The sequence below is a fragment of the Myxine glutinosa genome, chromosome 1 (assembly GCF_964187855.1).
Source record: "Myxine glutinosa chromosome 1, kmMyxGlut1.1, whole genome shotgun sequence".
NCBI lineage: Eukaryota > Metazoa > Chordata > Myxini > Myxiniformes > Myxinidae > Myxine > Myxine glutinosa.
In genome coordinates, this window is record NC_136261.1 from 371,847,645 (window position 1) to 371,872,723 (window position 25,079).

The following is a 25,079-nucleotide window of genomic DNA, read 5'->3' on the forward strand; positions in this document are numbered from 1 at the left end:
GAGTGGGAGTGACCGGTAAGCACGAGCCACCAATCAGGGCTCGAGGGGAGTGGCTTACCACTGCGGCAAAAGCCGTGGTTTGGAACATTCGATGCGGGCTAGGGCGGGACCAATATAACCCTGCGCCCGAAGCCCCCACCTCAGTTATGAGAAGGGATGCGCGGTGTTGAATTACAAGTTATGAGCTCGGGTGAAACGCGCATGAGTTACAAGTTGAGTTCTCGTTTGAGCTTGAGCCAGATCCTCCGTTGAGTTAGGAAAGTGAAAGCGCGGAGTTGTACTAAGTTGTAGTTGTGCGAGACAGCCGTGCCGGGCTACAGAGACGCGTGTATATTTTCCCGCCTGCCTGCCTTTGCCAAGACACGCGCTGCGAGGATTCCTCCCGCCTGCCTGCCTGCCTTCGTCGGGGGACGTGTGGTGACCGCCAGAGGGCCACGCTGGGTGAGCTGTTCCTGGATGACCAAAGCCCGTTCAGCGCATGAACAATTCTTCCTTCATCCCCCTGTGAGTGTGAATGGGCCCGTTGTCTGGGTAATAAGTTAGGACTGTTTTAAGACTGCCCGGTGTCTCTGCTTATTCTACCAATCATTGTAAATAATGATTAAACCTGTTATTTCTTTGATTCGTCCGTCTCGTGTTTTCCATCATTGACGAAGCATGGTACGAATTATATCGCTCTGATTGGGTTCCAATAGTAAGGTAACAGCACGGACCACGTGGTACGCAATCTGCTCGCGTGTACTCAAATTACACGTGGTTCGTGCGAGACTTGATCCCCGCTTCCACGGCGGCGTGGGTACTTAGGTACGTGCGAACATTGTCCCGAAACCCTGTCCCGCGTCTGACCGGAAGTGGCGACTCAGTCTCACGGTTGCGAAGACCCCAGGAGAACAAGGGGCTCAATCTCCCCTTGGTAAGGGAACGGGGGTCGTGCAAAACCATAACAATATGTTGGAAAAACTGAAAATACACTCTACACACGATTTAACAACACCCGGTCAGTAATCAATAACTTCCACACCAGTCAGGGCAAATCTCTACCTCACACGATACACTTTAATCAACCGGATCACTCTATAAACAAGCGTTACGCCTAGGTCCCCCGTCGGTGAAGTGATGCGAGTTGACAAAGTGGAAGACGCAAGGCGGCCATCTTGGATTTTGACGTGGCGACCCAATTTTCAAGAGCGTTCTTCCTTATGCCTAGATACACCCACACACCAGATTAGAAGTTGGTACTTCGCTTATTTTTCAAGATATTCCGCTCACAAGGTTGACATACATGGCGGCGGCCAACTTGGATTTTGACGTAGCGACCCAAGCAAAGCTGCTCCCAAACCATAATATTTCCACCTCCATGCTTTGCAGTTGGTATCAGGTTCTTGTGGTCAAATGCTGTCTTTGGTTTTCGCCAAACATGTCTTCTGGTACTGTGGCCAAATAGCTCTACCTTTGACTCATCTGTCCAGAGCACATTGTTCCAGAAGTGTTGGTCTGTGCCTAGGTGTTCATTGGCAAACTTTAGTCTTGCCCTGATGTTCTTTCTGGACAGCAAATGTTTCCTCCTGGCACACCTCCCATGTAGATCAAATTTGTGCAGCCTCTTTCTAATGGTAGACTCGTGCACTTTGACATCAACAGTGGCAAAAGCTACCTGTAAGGTCCCGTGATGACATTCTGGGGTTCTTAGAGACTTCTTTCAGCATCTTTCGGTCTGCTCTCGGGCTGAACTTGCTGGGGCGGCCTAGCCTGAACAAGTTGGCAGTTGTTTGGAATCTTCTCCACTTGTAGATGATCTTCCGGGCAGTCGAATCATCGATTTCAAATTGTTTGGAGATCTTTTTTAATCCCTTCCCAGACTAGTAGGCATCTATAACCTTCTTTCTGAAGGCCTCAGAGAGCTCTTTTGATCTCGGCATTGTGACGCCGCACACTTCAACAACAAAGAGCAAACCAAACTAAATGTCTGAAGTTTAAATAAGACAGGTTCCTCCAAGATCCTCTCTAATGATGTTCTAATCATTTGCACCTTGAGCTGGTACACCTGATTCGAATTTTAGGTATTTGAAGTCGTGATAAATGTAGGGGTGTACTTACTTTTTCCACATGTGAAATTTGCATTCATGCTTATGTAAATTATACGATGGACTCCAAAATGTAAATGTTTCATGATATTTGTTATATTATATCACCTTTATCTATCAATATTGTTGAAATGAAGATCAAATAGCTGTATGTTGAAATATGTTGAAAAAGTCAAAACTTTACATGGGGTGTACTTACTTTTTCACGTGACTGTATATGTGGTGACGGCCATCTTGGATTTTGACGTGGCGACCCAATTTTCAATAGGGTTCTTCCTTATGCCTAGATACACCCACACACCTGATTAGAAATTGGTACTTCGCTTATTTTTCAAGATATTCCTCGCACAAGGTTCAGACATTCATGGCGTCAGACATACATGGCGGCGGCCATCTTGGATTTTGACGTGGGTTGCACCCACACACCAAATTCGAATGCAGTCCTTCGCTTACGCACGCACGCATGCACACTCGCACGCACGGACACACGGACGGAGTGGAAAACCACAGTCCCCCTTTCGCTCCGCGGTGCGACCGGGGACAATGACATTCAAATCTCTGCCATTGAATCAATGACAAATCGATCACACACCACGATTCTGAAACGTGAGTCCTTTTGGATACATAAACCTCGGACAAAAATCCCTCATGGCATAAATTCTGATGATTAAAGAATGTTTCAACATCAACCCAATCAAATCATTAACCGTAACCCATTCATTCATTCTGCCTTTACAAATGTAGGTCGTGTTTTCATACTTATATAAATACAAATGGTATATGAATATATGCTTGTATGTATGTATGTATGTATGTATATATATATATATATATGTATGTATATATATATATATATATATATATATATATATGTATATATATATATATATATATATATATATATATATATATATATATATATATATATATATATATGTATATATATATATATATATATATATATATATATATATATATATATATATATATATATATATATATATATATATATATATATATATATATATATATATATTTGGATGTGCACGTGCACAATTTGTAACGTGAACGGTAACTGTAAATTGCACTTCACTCCGCTAAACTTGGGGACAGTGAGTGAGCTTTGGTGTGGCTTTTCTTTCTGTATGCATCTTCTACACATATCGCACATCTTACACACATACCACTGTACATACTTGTCTGATATACATGCCTGTTGTTTCTGGAGACTAAGAAGAAGACGTTTGTTGGTCGAAACTTGTCGAGAATTAAAGATCGACCGTCCTGAAGCTACGTCTGCGTCTTATTTAATCTTCTGATTGTATATATACTAGGACGTGCCCGTACGTGGGTGCCCGTACGTGCGTGCAAAAAAACATGCGTGCAAACAACAACAACAAAAAAAAACTTTGAAACCACGTGGCAGTAACGACCACAGAACCCCACCCGCCCCCTCTATTTACATGAAATGGTTTGGTCCATTCGCAACGACCACAGAACCCCCCCCCCCCCCCTCTATTTACATGAAATGGTTTGGTCCATTCGCAAAGCCAAAGCGAACGGCGAACGGCTAAATCGCCATAGCTCGGTAACTACTTGTCCGATTAATATGAAACCTTGAAAAGGCACATCCTCGGGTCCCCAGCAATATACCTGGCAAGTTTCAAGTATATCGGACCCGTGGTTGTCGAGAAACAGCGGTCACAGACACACAGACATACACACAGACATACAGAGATTACTGGAATTATAGATAGATGTATGATTTATTTAACAAACGAATAAATTCCTGCGTGGGACGAGTCTGCCAAAATGCTGACTCAACCCGAGACTCAAACCCAAGGACATCACGTGCGCGGCAACAACCCACTGAGCTATTGAGTCTTCGGGATATCCTCAGGGATTTCTCACAATAATCTGCAAGCTTTATCATGGCCAAAGTCTTGTGTGCGTGCTCTGTCCATGTTGAGCAACACGACGGCCATTGCGTAAGCCTGGGCATGACTCGATCACAAGTTCGACTTGATGTACGCCAAACGTGCCTTTGTGCACTGGTATGTGGGTGAAGGAATGGAGGAGGGAGAGTTCGCGGAGGCACGGGAGGACCTCGCCGCGCTGGAGGATTATGAGGAGGTTGGAGCTCACCTGGTTGAGGGAGAGGGGGAGGAGGGAGATGAGTTCTACCTCTTTTGGTCCTTCACCATTTTGTTATTCATTGACATTTATGTCATGGAGATCCTTACGTAGATCCTTACAAAGTAACCGATTGCTGAAGTGGATCACACACTGGGTCCACCATATTTGTGTCATTTACACCTGGTTTACATGTCAAGTTTATTTACCTCCACCACCACATTTACCTCGTAAAGCATCTCTGCAGGTCTCGAATGATGGACCCATCTTTGAAGCAAGTTAACTCAGGGAAGAGTTTGCAACTTGAGTGAACAATTTGATCGTTTCCTTTTACCCAATATTAAAGAATCTGATTCATTGATATTGTTGGTTATATCAACATCACGACAGGGGCTCAAACTCAAGACCCCAAGATCTTCAGCGAGCCACCTTAACCATAAAGCCAGCACCAGGATTACTGGAGCGTTGATCCATGTTGAACGGTTTACCTGTGATGCAGATCACTTGTTGACGTCACGGATTTATTTAATTTAAACGGAATATATTACATTGTGACGTCACGTGGTAAGATCGGAGCACGAACATCAATTGCGGAGATTGTGAGGTTCGTGAAACGATGAAGTCGATATCATGGACCAAGAAGATGTCGAACGACGAGGAGATGATAATCATATACCAGAAAGAGACCGGGTCCAAAGATCCAAGGGATCCCGTGGGTTGGACCGAGTCTGTATTGAGGGATTGATCACACAACCAGACATTGAGGAGGTGAACCCATCTCCATTTTACCTCCAAATAAGCACGTGGGGACAGGTGGGATTCACACTAGAAAGGTGTGTCAAGTTACCAAGCACCTAGCTAGCGCTTGCCAAGCCAGCCGTTCCTTAACAGTTTTAGATGGAGTGCTTGCTGGAATGATTAAGCTTCCTGGCGAGAGCTCTTCAAGAACCTTGGTGACTGAACACACCTTGGGGTTCACCTGGATAATTGCTTTTTTTCATTCAAAGATCCTCACTTGAAATTAAGGTAAAGTCGAGATAGATTACACCTTTGGGGCACAGATGTGACGTCATCAATAGCATAGGTTAAACACATCGCAATCCCGATCGATTGGAATAAGAAATAAAATAATTACCTGGAGATTTTATGGTTTGAATGAAGAGGAGGATCAGAATGAACGTCTCACCTTGAGGGTCCTTCATCTGATTCACGGCAAACGGATCCGACTAAAAACTGCTCCTCCTTGTGGTTCATCGTTGGATCATTTTATTGGACAAAAAGGTCACGTGGTGATTGTTCTGATTTGGGTCGAACATCGTGAAACTGGGTTTAAACCCGAAAAGCATGTCGGGAATTGTTTTTATTTAAATTTAACATTCATGGAGAGATTTGCACTTCCAGTTCATGTCGGTTGAGGACATCAGGAAACAAAACTTATTACCTTCTTAAACTTCATTTAAAATAAACTTTCATCAGATGGTGAATATATGTTATACACAAGACCTGATTTTAATAAATTCAACACAAAATAACCTGCAGATTGTGAAATAAACTTTCATCACGAACAGAACGGAATGAACGAAATCATTAAAACGAGCAAAACCGCACGAAGTCACCATCACCAAAAACCGCAATCGCGGGTTTAACGGGGTCCAGGAAGTTCCCCCTGAACACGTGCAGAACCCGCGAGTCCCCGAAACACGTAAACTCTCCCTCCTCACAATCCAACAAGAACCCAAACCGTTCAGGATTCCCCGGCACGGGCAGGAGGGTGTAGTGATTGTTGTGCCGTGTGTAGTATTCGTTTTCATATTTCCGTAAACACCAAGACTTGGGATTCCTTCCCAACACGCACTCATTCCCTCCCCCTTTCCTCCCCATGGAGTTTAAACAGATCCCGATTCCCCACCAACTACTCGACCTCACATCGACCTCCCAGTAATGACGACCCGAGGAGAAACTCTCAGACGAAAGAACTTGTGGATAACGATCAAACCGATCAGGATGTTCCGGGTACGGATTGTCGGTCTCGGTTCGAGTCGCCGTCCTGAGATCCCGGGAGATCTTGATCCGTCGATGTGCAGAGTTTGGGTCCAGACTCGGGGTCCGTCCATCTGTGGACACGACGCGGGGTCACAGACTTCGTTAGACAAACGGACAGAAACAAACATTAATCTCTTTTATAACATTTGAAATATTAAATACATTATTAATTTCACCTTCTTTACGAAACACAATTCACCTTTCTGTACCTGGTTAGGAATCCCCGACCATCCTCTTGTTCCCATATAACAAAACCCTCCCCCGACCATCCTCTTGTTCCCATATAACAAAACCCTCCCCCGACCATCCTCTTGTTCCCATATAACAAAACCCTCCCCCGCACATCCGGTTATTTAATTTTCGCCTTCGTTCGATTTTCTTTTAAAATAAAAATAATGACGTTTCATGGAAATTGTAACATCTTGTGAATGGGTTATGGGGTAACATAAACCTGGTGTTACCTTAACGGTCAAGGTGGCGGGTTTAACATCTTAAGGTCCTGACATTGAGCACCTGTCGTACCGTTAAAATAACACCTGGGCCCTGTTGCTGGAAGGATATCACATATTTATCCACTGGAGAGCTTCGAGCAACCGGGTCCAGGTGGGCTGATTCAACCTGTCATCCTTCCGAGGTGGACCAGGTGAGTACCAGTTTACTGGGAGTAATAAACCATTCGAGTATCCTGCGTCGGAGTGGCGACCTGGTCAGTACTCCACTCCTTAGCCAATGAAATGGCGTTAAAGGAATTGTATTGTTACCTCCAACCAACGAAGGTGGACCGAGGTTATGTTTTCTACCCTGTCTGTTTGTGTGCAGGATATCTCAGGAAGGTATGGACGGATTCGGACGAAATTCGGTGTACCGGTGGGGGAGGTGACAAGAAATAAATGATTCGATTTTGGTGAAGATCCGGACCCGGATACAAGAATTATTTTCGGGATTCTTCTTCATTGATTGGTGGTGGTTCAGATGCAGCTTGTGGCTGTTTGGCTGCATCATTTTCTGGGGACAGGACGTGCACTGATGCAATGCCCCCATTACCAGTCGGCAGGTACTCATTTTGCCCACCTTAAAAGGATGACAGGCTGTGTCAGCCCACCTGGTGTTCAACATCATGGCAGGGGCTCAAACTCAGGACCCGATCATTTAAAGCCAGCCACCTGAACCGTGAAGCCAACACCAACCTCACCATTGAATGATCGGGCGAACAATGATATACAGCACGCTGTCTCAAAAAGTTATGGACAGATTCGGACGAAACTTGGTGGATAAGTTGGGTGTGTGACAAGGAAGAGGTGATTCGGTTTTGGTGAACGTTCGAATCTGGATCTGATCAGTGGGACAAAAATGGAATTAATCAGCCTGGTATGCATTCTGCCAGGGGTATGCATTCTGCCAGGGGTATGCATTCTGCCAGGGGTATGCATTCTGCCAGGGGGTATGCACCCGACTGCAAGTATGCCCTCTACTGGAGGTATGCACCCTCACAGGGGTATGCACTCTACTAGATGTATGCACTCTACCAGAGGTATGCAATCTAGCTGGGGTATCCCCTCTACCAGGGGTATGCACTCTACCAGGGGTATGCACTCTACCAGATGTGTGCACCCTACCAGGTGTATGCACCCTACCAGGGGTATGCACTCTACCAGATGTATGCACTCTACCAGAGGTGTGCAATCTAGCAGGGGTATCCCGTCTACCTGGGGTATGCACTCTACCAGGGGTATGCACTCTACCAGGGGTATGCACCCTACCAGGGGTATGCACTCTACCAGATGTATGCACTCTACCAGAGGTGTGCAATCTAGCAGGGGTATCCCGTCTACCTGGGGTATGCACTCTACCAGGGGTATGCACTCTACCAGAGGTATGGAATCTACCAGGGGTATGCCCTCTACCAGGGGTATGCACTCTACCAGGGGTATGCACCCGACTGGAAGTATGCCCACTACTGGAGGTATGCACGCTACCTGAGGTATGCCATCTACTGGAGGTATTCACTCTTGCATGGGTATTCACTCTGATGGAGGTATGCACTCTACCAGGGGTACGCCTTCCACCGGAGGTATGCACTCTACCAGAGGTATGCTGGAGGTATGGCCTTTACCAGGATTATACATTCTGCCTAAGGTAGACACTCTAGCAGAGGTATGCACTCTGCCGGTGGTATGTCCTCCACCAGGGGTATGCCCACTACCGAGTGCCCTTGTAGTTATTACTGTTAACAGTGGCACTGCGTCTGCGGCACAGCCACACTTCCAGAAAATGATGCAACCAGCAGCCGGGTGGCTGCACACGAACCACTCACGTCTTGTTGTTCATCATAGGCCTAATCTTCTCCAGACGGCATATTTCTGCGCTGCCTCTATCAATGGCAATGATTCGTTCGGCGACCATCCGACTGAGTTTTACTTCCTGTGACATCCTTTGGTATTATAATTCTGATAGTTTGAAAGGATTCCACGAAAACTACGTAAAACGACATTCCTTTACAAAGAAATAGGACCGGGGTAGGCGTGGCTATGACGGTGGTTCTGGTTCAGCTTGATGGAGGCGGGGCCACTGGACACATTTGCCTCAGTGTCGGCGTTGTGCGTGATAATGTGGAATCAAATGATATCAGCACAAATATCATGCCTCAGAAATGCCTTGTTTTTCAGTGTTACATTCATGAAAATAAAATAATAGCTACACACCGGCACCGCACATGGGACACGTGATCACGAACCTTCCAGTCACGGGTCAAGGCAAAGCGAACCACGTGATCAATAACCATCTCGAGTCACGGTTTCTCGGCGGCAGATTCGCTACGTCGGCGCATCACTGATGCTGTTGTGCAGAACAGGCTGAACAAGGGATCAACTCGAACTCTGAATTGAATAAATATTTGAATTGACATTTAGTGTTCCTTTCATCTTTGTTTTGGCATACTGCATTGACTGGACTGGTCAATGGTCAACTAATCGATATTTAAATATAAAGATCCTAGTTTCCATACTCGATTAAACCTGAACCTTGCTGTGCACGTGCTCAGATAAAAAAGCGTGTCACGTGTGCAGTGTGTTTGACTAACGTCTTTCTGATGATTTTTTTGTGACTATTTTTCTCTGGACAGAATCTACTCAAGTATTACTGAGGTCTTCTGATTTCTCAGAACCAGGATTTGGATACTACAGATAAATACTTATATCTTGTCTTGATAAAGTTCTTCAATGATGTTAATTTTACAAAACTATTATCAGTGTGTGCTGGCACTTTCGACTCTACGTACTCACGTCGGGATGACGCGGATAAAAAAAAAATGTTGGCCTCACCCACAGATACAAAACGAAAGTTGGAGTATGTTTTCGTACTCTCATAGTAGTTTGTTGAGGATAGTTGCAGTTCGAGTGTTTAATAAGTTTTGTTGACACTTCAAGTAAGCAACACAGTAAAAACCACGAGAGTGTCTTTCACGTCCAGCCATTCATAAATTCCTCTCGAAAGGCTCCGCCCCTCCCCTCTGTTCTCACCCTATTGGTTGGAGGGAAACCACAACAGTTATTTTGGGCATTTCTAAGTGCAGTTCCTTGTGTGGCCTGAGGCTAGATTAAGACATTACTCTTTGAGAAACGAGCAATAAGACAGAGCTGCAAGATACAGTCAGGCTTACGTAAAACAATATAGGAACACATGTACAGTGTTTGACATTGCTGATTAAGATACACTGCCAGTCTAAAGTTTTAGAACACCTCAATTTTTCCAGTTTTTATTGAAATTTATGCAGTTTTATGTCTCAATGTACTCTGAAATTAAGCATAGAACAAATAAATAATTGGAGATAACAAAAAAAAATTCATAGAATCATTTTGTTTAACAAAATTTAATTTAAATTTTTGACTCAGCAAAGTATCCACCTTTTGCAGATATAACCGCCGAACACACTCGTGGCATTCTTTCTCCAATGGAAATCAAATATTGTTTGGGAAGTTTTTCCCAACACTGTTACAGAAGTTCCCACAAATGAGTTGCACTTGTAGGTTGCTTTGCTTTCACACTTCTGTCCAATTCATCCCAAACCAGCTCGATGGGGTTTAAGTCTGGAGACTGTGCTGGCCATTCCATGATTTGAGGCCTGGCCTCTTGTTCTTTTCCTCGAAAGTAGTTTTGACGTCGCCTGGAGGTGTGTTTAGGCTTTCACACCTGGACAACCTGCAGGTGTGTCCAGTCTTCAGTACTCCACTGGCGGTGCTTCGTGGCCCAGGCAAGCCTCTTTTTCTTATTTAGCCATCTTAGCAATGGCTTTCTTACTGCCACTCGACCTGTCAAACCTGCAGCTCGAAGTCTTCTCTTCACAGTTGAAACTGAGACTTGCTTACTTCGACCAGTGTTAAGCTGTGATTGAAGCTGTTGTCCTGTGAGCCGCCTATCACGCAAGCTGTTGACTCTCAGAAACTTGTCTTCTGATTCTGTTGTGGCTTTGGGTCTGCCAGACCTCTTCCCCTCAGTTTCCTCCAGTTTCCAATATACTACTTCCTGCAGTGCAATATTGTCCAAATAATGCTTCGGAGGGTACAATAACAGTCTGTTTCAACACTGCTTTTATACAGACAGGGGGTTTGTAATCAAGTAATCAGCAGAGGTTGGGACACCTGTACGAATTGTTTGCATCAACTTTCAAGGCTTAATTTACTTACATTGCTGCAGAGCAGCTGTAAGTTGTTAACCCATTACTTGTTCACTGAAGAAGGCCTTTTTTTTTTTTTGACAATAAAACTGCGCAATTTACATTATTTTCCCGTTTTTGTTAACCTAAACTTTTTTTTAACCTCGAGCAGTTTGCTGTTTACCTTTGTACCATTTCAGGTTATTCACTGGATATTAAACTGCGTAAATTTCAATAAAAACTGGAAAAATTGAGGTGTTCTAAAACCTTTGACCGGTAGTGTATCTTGACACTTTTGCTCCAAGATTGAGCACCAAACCATTGTGTTATTCCACATTGTAAAAAATAACAGAAACAAGCGAATAAAAAAAGCCCACAGAATCTTGTTTCTCACAGTCTGAGAATCCTTTAGGTGCTTTTTTGCAAACTCCAAGCGGGCTTTCATGTGTCTTTCACTGAGGAGAGGCTTCGGTCTGGCTACTCTGTCATAAAGCAGTGACGGTTGTCCTTCTGGAAGTTTCTCCCATCTCCACACAGGATCTCCGGAGCTCAGCCAGAGTGATCATCCGGTTCTTAGTCACCTCTCTGACCAAGACCATTCTCCCCCGATTGCTCAGTTTGGCCGGGCGGCCAGCTCTCGGAAGAGTCCAGGTTGTTCCAAACTTCTTTCATTTAAGAATTATGGAGGCCACTGTGCTCTTGGGAACCTTCAATTATGCAGAAATTTTTTTGTAGGCTTCCTCAGATCTGTGCCTCGACACAATCCTGTCTCTGAGCTCTGCAGGCAGTTCCTCTGACCTCATGGCTTGGTTTTTGCTCTCATATGCATTGTCAGCTGTGAGACCTTTTATAGACAGGTGTGTGCCTTTCCAAATCATGTCCAATCAATTGAATTTACCACAGGTGGACTCCAATCAAGGTGTGGAAACATCTCAAAGATGATCAAGACAAATGGGAGGCACCTCAGCTAAATCTCAAGTGTCATAGCAAAGGGTATGAATACTTACGTCAATGTGATATTTCAGTTTTTCCTTTTGAATAAATTTGCAAAACTTTCTAAAGTCCTGTTTTCTCTTTGTCATTATGGGGTATTGAGTGTAGATTGATGAGGGAAAAAATGAATTTAAACGATTTCAGCATAAGGCTGCAACATAACAAAATGTGAAAAAGTGAAGGGGTCTGAATACTTTCTGAATGCACTGTCGTAAGCTCCGATGTAATTTCAGGGACTTATTGCAAATTCAGTTGTCTTTCCTACTTTTCTTTTTTATCAACTTCGAGTGACAAATCACAAATGTAGATAATTATATAATGTTGTTATTAGAGATGTCCTTGCAGTTTGTAAAAAGTTGATGATCATGTACTGAGAACTGATCAGGTACTGAAATCATGTACTGTTGATGATCATGTACTGTATTCAGGCTGCTAATTTGTAGAGTCTCCGTATGTGGCTCGACTACAAGAGTAATCAAGTGTTGTTGTAACCAGTGGAGTGTTTGTCGAAGCTTGAAGCAATAATTGATTAAGTGTAAATGAGGCAGTGATGTAAGGATTGCCTGTTTACTGCGAATGGCCAGAGATGTTGATCTTCACAAGCACATGATCAGATGAAAATGCATTCTTTGTTTGAAATTAGTTTCGGTGATGCATTATCTGTTTGAAATTTCTTTATAGTTTGTCCTTGATGATTTTGTGGAAAAATTTTCAAAAGTGAACTTTCAAAATACAAGAAAGCGAGAACTATGTTGAACATATAATCCAAGTAAGAGAGAAAAGAAACAAGTGTATCAGAATGAATAAAAAAGGGAAGCAAAATCAAAGGAAAGGGAACGAATTAAAGTCAAGAAAGTGGGAATTTTGAAAGATCATGGAAAAAGAGAAAAACCAAAGAAGGACAATGAATTTCCTCGTTAAATATCATTCTTTTCAATCCCTTCACCCTCCATGTCCCATTTCCCTTCATTTCACTTACAAAGACTTATCAAGCTGCTCTGGTCCAGCTCAGACATTTGGAGCTCCACTGGCTCTGTTGAAAGAAGGAAAGATAAAGCAACATCACAATCAATGTGGACACTCTGCTGTTTATTTATACAGTAAATATTTTTTGCTTTAAGGAACAATTTATAAACATGAACAGATTTGAACAATGTGTGAATGCTAACGAGGCCTTTCCCGCATGCGCTGTGTGTGAATTTTCAGGGACTTGCTTCTGCCCATCAGGGCACTTTTAACCTGCCGCTGCTCGGGAGAAGTGTGTCACTCAAATAGTCTTTTTAAACATGATTTTCAGCATTTAAACGAGTGGCAAATCATAGATGATTAACCATAATTGTTTTGCTCCTGGATGAAAATCAGACTCCTGGAAAAATAGGAAATACGAGAAATATCTGTGGATGAGACTGAGACGTGTTTAGTTCCGTTAATTTCCTGGTAATACAAGCAAGCTGTCGGTACACACAAAAATACACACACACACATACACACACACACACACACACACACACACACACACAAAAACACACACACAAAACACACACACAAAAACACACACACACAAAAACACACACACAAAAAAAAACACACACACACACACACACACACGGATGCCTTACCTTCAAGAAATAAATGCAAAAATCAAGTATAATTTATCTTGCCGCCCCCCCCCCCCTGTAAACAGGAAAAAGGAAACAAAGAAAATGTATTTATACCAGCCCTCACAGCTCCAAAATCTCGTTTGGTCTTTTGCTCTCTGAAGCAGGTTCTAATCAAGGATTTGCCTGCACTTGGCTCCATTCAATGTTCCCTCTGTCCTTACAAGTCTCCCAGTCCCTGCCACTGAAAAGCATCCCCACAGCATGATGCTGCCACCACCGTGTTTCACAGTGGGGATTGTGTCAGATGGGTGATGAGCTGTGCTCTGTTTCCGCCAGAAATAGCACTTTGCATTCAGGCCGAAGAGTTCAATTGTCGTCTCATCAGACCACAGAATATGTTGCCTCACTCACAGAGTCTTTCACGTATCTTTTTACAAATTCCAGGCATGCTGTCATGTGCCTTTTTCTCAGGAGTGGCTTTGTCTGGCTTCACAAATCCAGCCATAAAGCCTAGATTTGTGAAGTGCTGCAGACTCTTATCCTTCCAGAAGGTTCTCCCATCTGAGCCAAGGAACTCTCGTTCTGTCACAGTGGTCATTGCGTTATTGTTCACCTTCCTTGACCAAGGTGCTTCTTGCCCGGTTGCTCAGTTTGGTCGGACAGAACTTTCAACATTCTAGAAATTGCTTGATACCCTTCCTCAGATATACGCCTCCTCACAATTCTATCTCAGAGTTATACGGACAGTTCCTTGGACTTTATGGTAGTTTCTTCTCTGACATGCACTGTCAACTGCAGGACCTTGTATAGAAAGGTGTGTTTCTTTCTAATATCATTTCCAATCAATTGAGCTCCATTAGCTCTGTTTGAAACGTGCCATGTTTGTTTTTTAATTTAACATTTTTTTGTCAATGCACTAATTGTATTTTATAAACTTTTATCTTGTAAGCAATCTTTGATTGAAAATTATGAATATGTATGCATGTGCAATTCAGCCATTCGCTGCCAGACATGCTTTCGACAAACCATTTTGATTGATTGATTGAATTGGCCATAGTGGACTCCAATTAAGTTGAACATCCATCTTAAGGATGATCAAAGGAAATTGGATGCACCTCAGCTCAATTTGGAGTGTCATAGGAAAAGTATTGAATACCTGTTGACTCAAGACATTTCAGCTTTTCATTTTTAATTATTTTGTAAAAGGAAATTCTAAAAAAATTAATCCCACATTATGGGGTATTACGTGTAGATCAGTGACCAAAAAAATCTACATTTTATCCATTTTAAATTCAGGCCATAACACAACAAAATGTGAAAATAGTCAAGGGGTGTGAATACTTTCTGAAGGTACTGTACGATATCCTTTAAGGTGCCCCAAACACCGCTAAGGTGCCCCAACAGATTATGTCCTTTTGAAAGTTGTGTATGAGAGGAAGACAATGATCTTTGTCATTTATATACGTTTCACTTTTCTATTATCCTTCCTGGTTCTCTCGCATCTCATTTTCCCCAAATAATTATTCTCCTTACAAAATAGCACATTTTTGTCACTCACTCATTATATTCTTCAGAAAGTTCTCATGGAGTTCAATTAATGAGCCCAGATTCTTCTCCTCCTTGGAGAAGTCCAACACTGTGGGTTGTGCCATCTTCAGAGATTTAAAATGTGACACCGACTCGAGCCTTGGCATGAAAAAGAAAAAACTTCAGGAAGGTCAGGGGGTCATTGGAGGAGAAAAAGGTTTGTAAAATGATATTATAAAAGCCTTAAATATGGAAGATATCGATAAAAGTGTGGTTGAAATAGAATGATAGATGGAATTTATATTTGCGCCAATCTTTCGATGAGAATCTATAATTCAGCGAAGATATGAAAAGGAGAATGTTTAAAACAAATGGACTTGATAAACTTTTATTTTCTTCATGTTCTCTCATATAATATGGATTCAGGTTACATTATATAACAAGAATCATCAAATGAGAACGAGTTGCGACATTTTTGGGAATTACATATTTTTGGAAGAAGTAGACAATAAAATATATCTGGAGATGAAATGAAAATGGATGATGGTTATGAAGAAGGAACAGAGATGAGGAAAAAAGCATGATGATGTGTCAAACAATGTGATGGACACCATCACAGTCTTACCTTTTTATGACATCCTTATAACCCTGAAAAGGAAGGAAACAGTGAATTACCTCACGACTTCTTCGTTAATGAATGCCCTCTTCATAAATGTAAATAATGCACACTGTTGAATTTGCAAATTTAAGCGTGAAATTAATTTTCATTTTACAGGCTGTATAATGTACCCCCTTGAAAATAACAACACAACAAGTACAGATACATTCAAAGTACACCGCCCCCATTCCAAATAAATATATATCCTCCAGCGCGGCATTGCCGGGGCACCTCCGGCGCATGGCAATACCGCCGTGCAGCTCAGAGAGACTATATTGGGAGGGAGAGGTGTACAATAACTCATTGATTAATTGCGTAACTAAAATCAATAAAGGGTATTCATACAATATTATCTTAATCAATTGGCTAATAGCATAAGTAATCCACCAGTGCTTGATCCGAAGCTGTAAATTTTTAAAAAATCAATTCAATAAGTCATTCATTCAATAAGTCATGATTAATCATTAAATCAAAAATATCGTTTTTAGCCACATCACTTGGTCACTGTCGTGTCAAAATATCAGCTTGCTAGCTCAAAAGGTGCAAAGATGAGAAAGCAAATATATAAATGATTAATAATGAAAATAAATAAACAATAATCATAAAATAATTAAATAATTAATCAATTGGCTAATATAATACCTAAACCACCACCGTTTTATCCGAATGTATAACTTTTAAAAAACTTAAGTAATCAAGTCATTAATCGGACAAATTCAATAATTAATCGATGAATTGCTTAATAAATCAAAAATACCCTTTGTAGCCCATCACTTGGTCACTGTCGTGTCCAAATTTCAGCTTCCTAGCTCAAAGGACCTCAGAGATATCGCTCGGCAACCAAGAAAACAAGAAAGCAAGAAAGCAAGAAACCGGAGTGAAAACCGATGTCTCCCTTAAAGTGTGCGCCATTGCCGGGCACCGAAGGGGGCTCAGCAATGATGTCATGCAGCGCCAGGAGATGGCATAGGAAAGGAGTGGTGTACAACACAGAAATATCTAATTAACCTTCGCTCGTGAAGTGAAAAGTGGGGTTAAGCATTCAGGTGCGTACGTGTGCCATATGTGTGCCACGTGCCACACGTGTGCCATGTCTGCATTTAAAAATTCATTTTCTTGGCAACTGTTGGTCCGATTGACGTGAACTTTTACCGTCGGAGCGCCTCTACCAATTCATTTTTTTGCTGTTAATTATGACGTCATAGGTCACGTGGCATGGACGCCACCTTGGAAAAAATTTGCACCTCCACATCTCCGAAACTACTCAATGGAAAAAATTGAAATATGGCTCATTGTCAAGTACTCCCCATGGGGAATAATATATGTTAATGATGATGTCATCGGTGCCTTCATTATGTCGCCTTCATCCATGAAGGGCGACGACCAAAGGAAGACTACCTCGCACTGACGTGGCAGAACAGGCGTCATCGTAAATCAACTTTCAGGCATCAGGAACAGGCGTCATCGAATATTTGTTGTGGTTACTCTTTCAATCACTAATAGAAAACTTAACCCACACCTTAATGAACATGTAAATCTTCCCCACCCCCAATCAATAAATCTTCCCTCAATACTTACCTTTCAAATTCTTATTAATGCTTCTTTATTGGTCTTCCCTCACACCAGCAGCCCTATATAAGCGTTATACGTGTAACTTACTGTTCTTGCAATCTCCAATAGCGTGACAACTGTCAGTAATCACTGCTGTGGTAAATGTGGAACTATAATCCCGAAACAAGAGTGATAAATGAACCTTCCAGAGTCTGTGTCAAGGACAACATCTCCACATCTGATGGTATATTCATGTTGTGTTATTATGCTTCCTAAAGTACAATGTGCCATTAATTCACTCTCCGAGCAATACCCCAAGTCCTAGCGTTCAATCGGTTCTCATGTCCTACAGGTTTATGATTAGTCCATTTTTTTCTCTTCTAAAAAAATTAAATTCAATAAATATTGACAATTAAACATGACCACTTTTGTAAAAGGTGAAGAAGAATGCCTACCTGTAAAAATGAAATAGTCTCAAGATCCTGGAGTGCTGCTTTCAACGTGGAATTTGTTTCATGGAGAGAGTTCAACTGCTCCTTCACCTTGTCCATCTGCTTCTGAAGGAGAAAAATCTTCTCATTTTGCCTTTTGATCACCCCACTCTTCATCAGATCCACGGATTTATCCACATATTGGTACAACGCCAATCGCTTTTCCTCCATCCTGTCCACAGTCCCTTTGCCTGAATCCTGGAATAAATCAATCATTGTGCGATTGGAGTTAAAAGTCAAGAATAAACCATCAGAAAAAAGGTTAAAACTAAAGGGAACTAAGAATTACGACTGAAGAAGGATAAGGACATATTGCACGAGTGCATTTAGAAGGACATAATGTATTGGACAGGACCCTTATCCACAACACTTATTGGGGTGAGTTGATGGGTTGATGGAAAATTTCAACATTTACCCAACCGAGATGAGGGAGATTTTAACTAGTTCGCATGTGATGGACAGAATTAGGCAGAAAAGGTCTAAATCTTTAAAAGTGAAAGAAATAAAATAAAATTTAAGATTTCCTGATCACAAAAAAACACCAACACTTGTTCAGATATGGACAGAGTTTGTTTCCAGGGAATTGCACAGAGGTGGGCAGTAATATTACAGGATACCTGCCCACCTCCACTCTTTTCTCTGGCTTGTGAAATAATCTTCATGAAAAAGTTCAATCCCGCTCTACCCTCCACGGCTCGATGCTGGCATCCCACTACCCTCTCCCGCCATCCTGAACCATCCAAACCTGCAATATTTTACCACTTTCACTATTTTCACCACTTTTCACCACCACTCCCCACTTCCCTAAACCAATCGTCTTGCAGGTTAATGCGTTCTTCACATCTTGTTATTTTTTCTTTTTTGCCCATTAATTAATTCCCTAACCTTTTCATGTTCCACCTTTTGCCCCACTGCCCCACCGTCAATACATTTCCTTTTTTCACTCTGTATCTTGCTCTTCCATGAGCTGACTCTTGTATCCAAAAAAGCATTTTAACAATAACTTGAAAGCATTTTAAGGAGACAACTTTCAAAAAAAAAGTCTGTTCAGTTGGATTTAGAAGTAAATCTCACATTAATGGTCATGGATTGACATTGTTTTGGGTCAGGTGGTTGGTGGCTAGTGTGTGTAGATGGCCAGAGGTGGCCTGAGATGGCTGAGATGCAAGTAAGATTGTGCAGTTTGAGCTGTGGTGATGTCACCCATTGGAGAAACAAATGTTTTTTCCAGATGCTAATTCTCTTTCCTTCAATCACGTCCATTCCTTGGTACTTCATACCTGTGTTTGTTCAACCTCCCGCTTCAGCTGATGGAGTTCGGATTCAAGGTGCTGCTTTGACTTTGATAGTTCAGGACACTTTGCATTCAAAACGCCCTGCACAGAATAAATAAGTCCAGGTAAAGGGAATTGTGCTTCTGTATGTGGAAACGATGAGGCACAAACTGCACAAAATGATTTTAAAATGTATTTGCAAAAAAGTGGAGACAAGACATTTGTCGATTCCAAATTAAATATCAACTCTTCTTTATTTATACAACTGTATGAGAAGAGAGCTCATCAACATTATTATCATGGTGAATAATTGATAGTTAAAGGAAGCAGAGGTGGACTATAAAGGGGCGCTCTACATCTAGCAAATAAAATACATTTACTTCTTCATGCAGCTGTATGAATGAAATTGGCGCCATTTATATGAACTTTTCAGGAGCATTACTTGGTTCCTCCTCAGAACATAAGGGTAGACCAGCATGCACATGAGATTTTTTGAATGTCCCTTCTTTTCTATACTTTGGCATTTTCTACAAGCTAGAAAATGTCACTTCTTTTCTATACTTTGGCATTTTCTACAAGCTAGAAAATGTCACATCTTTTCTATACTTTGCCACGTGGCACATGCCATATCAAGAGGCCTTTTCCATACCCCTGGCATTTTTCCCAAGAATTACCACCAGAGTCAAAAAATTGATATGTCCAACATTTTGTGAATCGCCCCCATGAGCCAAGCAAAAATAGGACAATGGGTTCTGAAGCTCACCTGGATCAGGAGCAACAGTCACTCAAACCCCCCACAGACCACGATATTTTTTAATGCGGTGAACAAACTATTGTACATCATGAGTGATGATGGTTGTGATCAAATTTCATTGAAATTGTGTGTGTCGTTTCAGAGAAGAGAGCGAATTCGTATTTGGGGGGTTTGGGGGCGGACAACCCTCACAACCCTCACAACCCCCTCCCCTGTAAACCCCCTTCATGTGCTCAGATTTTTATTCAGTCAATACACCTTCATTAGGCATCAGATATGAAGTTTGTGGCCAAGTTTCATCAACATCGTATGTGTAGTTTCAGAAAAGAGAGCAAATACCAATTTTGGGTGGGGCCCCACAGACCACCTTAGACCTTGAGTTTTTTATGCCATGAACAAACATTGGTACATCACGGGTGATGAAGGTTGTGGGCACTGGGCATGTTTCATCAAAACCGTGTGTGTAGTTTCGGTAAGCGAACTTCCATTTCGAGCAAAATCACGTCAACCATTATCGATATAGATGGAAAGTCTTTTGTCTTTTCAAAGAACCTCACGACGGATCATCATTTTGGATTCTGTGTCATTCAACTTTGCAAATGATTTTGCTTCGCCATTAGAAATGGTAAGAAGGCTTGAATCTGAAACAAATCGTCAAGATACATGTCGATATAACATGGCTTGGACATATTTTAGATAAATCAATACAAAGTAGCATCCTGGTCTACTTGTCAAGCTCACTAACTGCTGCATACAAGAAAGCCATCATACCTGGCTTCTGGACTTCCAGCACTTGCACAAATGACTCCACATTATATAGTACAGTACTGTATCCTGCGAACAGGCAGATACAGCAGCTGCATCACTGTCTCACGATCTGGAATTGTTGGACAAACAAAATTGATCACACCTTGCATACCTGGCAAATCTCTCAGTCTCACACCAGAGGGACCATTACATAAACCCCCATATTTCCATGTTCAACCACTGAGTGTCCAAGAGATTCAGTGTCTAACTTCTGACATCTCTTCGGTTGAACATGTTACAAAGTTGGTTTGCAAAAGCAACCACAGATCGGGCACCCTCCATCGTGTAAAGTCATTCCTTGATGGATGTGAGCAGTGAGTCTGGATTTTGCGAGTTTCACAAGAAGTGAGTTCGTGGCAGAACCCTGTGGGGGGTTGAAGGGTGAGGAGACAGACCATTGAAAGAGGAGAGGGTGAAATGCCAACAAGGACACAGGTGAACATAGAGAGCCAACCATGCTGTCAGCGATGCAGGAGTAACAGGCCCAGGGATGCCGCATTGCTGAAGGAGATTGCACTGCTTTTGTTTATTTAACATGTTTATCCAATTAACATGTTTATCCATGGATTCAAGTTGAAAAGGTGTGAAATAGGAACATGAGCCCAGAAGGAAAGCAATACTCCATTGGGCTGCAGCTGCCAGCCTTGTGGGTTGTTAAAAATTATAATTTGTCTTTGCATGATGGAGAATTCCCAATGAGGCAATGGCTTTCCAAGCCAACTCAGATATTTAGTTGGTCCAGGAGGGATTGTGGCTAATGGAGATGTTAACACGTTTGAAGACCTGAATTGCAGGTGTTGCTTAAATGGAATGGATTGAATGTTTTTCCAGTTTGTCGTTTTAAAGAGACAAAGTGAGACGCCAGGGTTTACAATTCCAAGTGCTGCTCAAGCCTCTGCTTTTTTCACACATGTTCAGAGAGGGAAGAAGCTGATGCCTGCCTTTTTGGAGGATGAGTGGTGCTGCAGCAAAGGGTGGAGTTATAAGCAAAATTTTAACCTGAGACTGGTTTGGGGCCACAGATTTTCAAATGGGAGTGGATCCCATTGAGACTCAGGCATGACTATGAAAGTGGAGGAGAGGTAGACACAATACCAGATTTGGATAAATGCTTGAGCCATATCCAGGAGATACAGAATTGATCTCTTTTCTAACATTCAGAGCCTCAATCCATTGTTGGAAGAGCAGGAGATGGAGGGCCAGGGTGATTGATTGGGGTTAGAAACCAAACTGATGGTTTGAGATCAGGCCATGAGAGAAAAGGAAGGTTTTGATTTCAACTGCAATGTTGGATTATTAAGGCCCTTTCTGTCAATGTAAAAACCTGTCTGTGTTCATTTGTAGACTGGTGTCCTTGTCAATATCAGTGCACATTTCAAACAGCCATTTTGTTTATGGAGAACAATTCAACTTTGGTTTCCAGTTACATCATAGTTTGTTGAAGGAGTTTCCATGATTAATATGCTGGTCCTCTTTGAACAGAATATTAAAATGAGATAATTAAAAAAAACTCAAAATAATTTGTTGCTTCATCCTTTCGAGCAGTCGAGTAATTTGTTAAAGTCTGATTGTCGTGTCATCATAAATATTATTGAAGATCTTTGAAACCAGGATAAGACGACCATTGGCCAAGACTCAGTATGAATGTGAACGTTGTGACGCAAGGAAGTAAAAGCACAAGAAAACAAACACCAGTAATGGATAATACCAGGCCTGTACATTACCTCTTGTTGGTAATTGCTGTAACTGGAAGTGTTTTTTTTAAATCCTTTTATATGAAGTTTAGCAACAGCCTGGTGTTGCCTTAGCGGTTCGGGTGCCGGCTTGGGATCCTAGGATCCTGGGTTCGAATCCCGGTCATCGCTGAATTAACACCAGGGGGGCTGACTCAGCCTGTCATCCCACTGAGGTCGTCAAATTGAGTACCAGTTTACTAGTAATTCCCTGTGTGTTGGAAGAGGCGACTTACAGGGTTGGCGGCATGAAGGGCATCCGGCCATAAAATATTGCTGAACAATGGGGACCACGGTGCCCGAAAAAGGCCAAGCCCTGCACTGTGGGGAAAAATGGCCTCTAAAGGTGGTGCCATATGAAGTTTAACAATAACAGGTTGTTTTGTGTGGTTTTCATGAATATACCTGGGATGGTAAAGTGGTCTAAACCTGTATGTTTTATTAACACACATTTCCCTTCATTCAACATCTCAAAATGCTGTTCACACACATTATTCTTGAGCATCGCTTGACATTTCATCTCCAAGCTTTTTCAGAGATTTGGATCTATATCCTTAGGCCCAGGGCCATGAACAATCTCAGCACAAAATTGTTAATTTGGTGACCTCTCAAGCCTACCTTTTTACCTGTAAAATCAATAACCACCTTTTCTGTCAGTTGTTCAATTTAAAAGACTTGTTTTGATACTTCGCTCATTCTACAACCAATTGATCTCCAGCAGTGTGGGGGAAAGTATCATAAGAAGGTAGTCTCTCTATAAAATAACCTCCACTTGTGAGGAATGTTCTGAGTTATGAGATATTTTGATGATTACAGAACTTGCAATTTATCAATATCTTATATCTTTTGGCACTTTGTTCTTTCAACTTCCTTTGAGAATGGATTTTATATTCTTGGAGATAAATTCAAATGGATAAAATTTACATGAACAAATAAACTTTTCATATATTTACTTGCCTTGAATTCGTCATGAACAAGCTCCACAGGAACAACTTTATGGTTCGTATGTTGTCCAACCAGGCACATCACACACATCAAGCTTTCATCATCCTTGCAGTAGAGTTGTATTGGCTTGCCATGCTCGGTGCATCTTCGCTCCTCCACGTTTACTCCTGGCGTCAATTTCATCTTCTCCACGTTTACTCCTGGCACCAACTTCGTCTTCTCTACCAATTTGGCAAGGGCCACATTCTTTTGACATTTTGGTTTTATCGGAAATACCTCACGGCAGTTCGGACAATCACAGACTGTGGCCTCTTGCCTGCTTTCCCAGTGTTGCTCGATGCAGACTTTACAAAATGAGTGGCCACATGGCAGAGTAATTGGTTCCTTGTACAGTTCAAGACACACAGCGCATTGAAGTTCATCTGCACAAACTCCAGTCATCGAAGAAGACGCCATTTTCTTGTATCAGAGAAGGAAATGGAGCAGAGTTGAAACCTGTAGATCGAGAGGGGTAGTTATAAAAACAAAAGTAGAGGTAAGAAACATCAGGTAAATTACTATGGAGCACAATTACCTCAGAAACAAGAGAGTTCATAGAACACGATACCCCACTCAGTGTTAAAGTCTATACAGGAATGCCTCGTCGTTCACGAGGTGGTGAAAATCCCCATGAACCGCAAACTGAGGAGGTAATGGGGGAAAATATGGTTTGGGATTCAACTATAAAATTGTCCAAACTGTACCATTAATTAACATGTTTGTGCATTGTTTTTGTGCTGTTTGGATTCAAAAGAAAGTATTATTTTCCTGTATTAAGAACAAAAAAAAAAAGTATTTTCCTGAGTTATTATTATTATTCTTTCTAGAATATAAGACCCGTCGCTTCTCTGATGGAAATACCAATCTTTGCTGAAATGGCTAATCTATGGGGGAAGAAAAAACCCCAAAATATTCCTGGGAGATAGGTCACGTGTTTGCATTTGCAGTTTTGACACGCGTGTCCATGTTCCCATAAAAGAAAAAGGTTTTTCCCGGGAGTTACCCAAATCCAACGTAGTTTGATTTATTGAAATGCGTTAATCCATTCTCAAGTTATAACACAACAAACAAACAAACAAGACAGACGGCTCCTTTTGAAATACAGATTTCGCGAGTAGGCTGAGGCTGCTGATTGCATCATTGCTGGGAGCGTGGCTGTGCCCCTGATGAATTGCTCCGATTCTTGTGAGCTGGAACTCATTTTGCAGACCTCAGAATGATGACAGGCCGAGGCAACTACACCCCCCCCCATCCACCCCTCCCACCCCCTCCCCAATCCACCCCTCCCACCCCGCCCCACCCCCGAATCCACCCCTCGCAAGCCGCCCCACCCCCCCTAATCCACCCATCCCACCCCGCCCCACCCCCCCAATCCACCCCTCCCAACGCGCCCAACCCCCCCATAATCCACCCCTCCCACCCCGCCCCCCCAATCCACCCCTCACAACCCGCCCACCCCCCCCCTAATCCACCACTCCCACCCCGCCCCATCCCCACCCCTCCCATGTCATGGCCGCACCAGGAGAGCCATTTTTGTGAAATCGAACATCTATTAGTATCGATGACAAAACAGGCAGAACAATGGCAAGCTTGCAATCAGCGGAGCGATACTTCGATCTCTTAGTTTATCTTTCTATTTAACAAGATGATCTGAAGTATCTGAGTGGCAATGCTCCATGACCCGTCCTTCATTCTTCCTCTCTGCATGTCCTGATGCTTTTCCACTTTGACCTTCATGCTCTGAAAAAGAGGGTCTGACTGGTCCTGGTCACAACGTACGTGTGGTTGTGTGTGT

The 25,079-nt window shown here is 42.4% G+C and overlaps 1 protein-coding gene across 3 annotated transcripts in view; it reads right to left on the reverse strand.

Moving 5' to 3' along the window:
* Positions 1–5,466: 5,466 nt before the first annotated feature.
* LOC137415281 (E3 ubiquitin-protein ligase TRIM7-like) overlaps positions 5,467–25,079 on the reverse strand; it is a 40,659-nt gene continuing 21,046 nt past the window's right edge. For 2 of the 3 annotated variants that reach the window (XM_078770169.1, XM_078770167.1), the window contains exons 2-8: positions 23,258–23,740; positions 19,013–19,108; positions 17,697–17,930; positions 15,658–15,680; positions 15,064–15,191; positions 12,884–12,937; positions 5,467–6,331 (exon numbers count right to left, since the gene is read on the reverse strand). In XM_078770169.1, coding sequence (XP_078626295.1) covers positions 5,805–6,331; positions 12,884–12,937; positions 15,064–15,191; positions 15,658–15,680; positions 17,697–17,930; positions 19,013–19,108; positions 23,258–23,701 — 1,506 coding nt within the window. In that variant the 5' untranslated portion in view covers positions 23,702–23,740 and the 3' untranslated portion in view covers positions 5,467–5,804. Of the gene's footprint in view, positions 6,332–12,883; positions 12,938–15,063; positions 15,192–15,657; positions 15,681–17,696; positions 17,931–19,012; positions 19,109–23,257; positions 23,741–23,819; positions 24,483–25,079 lie in introns of those variants that run through there. The other variant, XM_078770168.1, reaches the window with a different exon arrangement.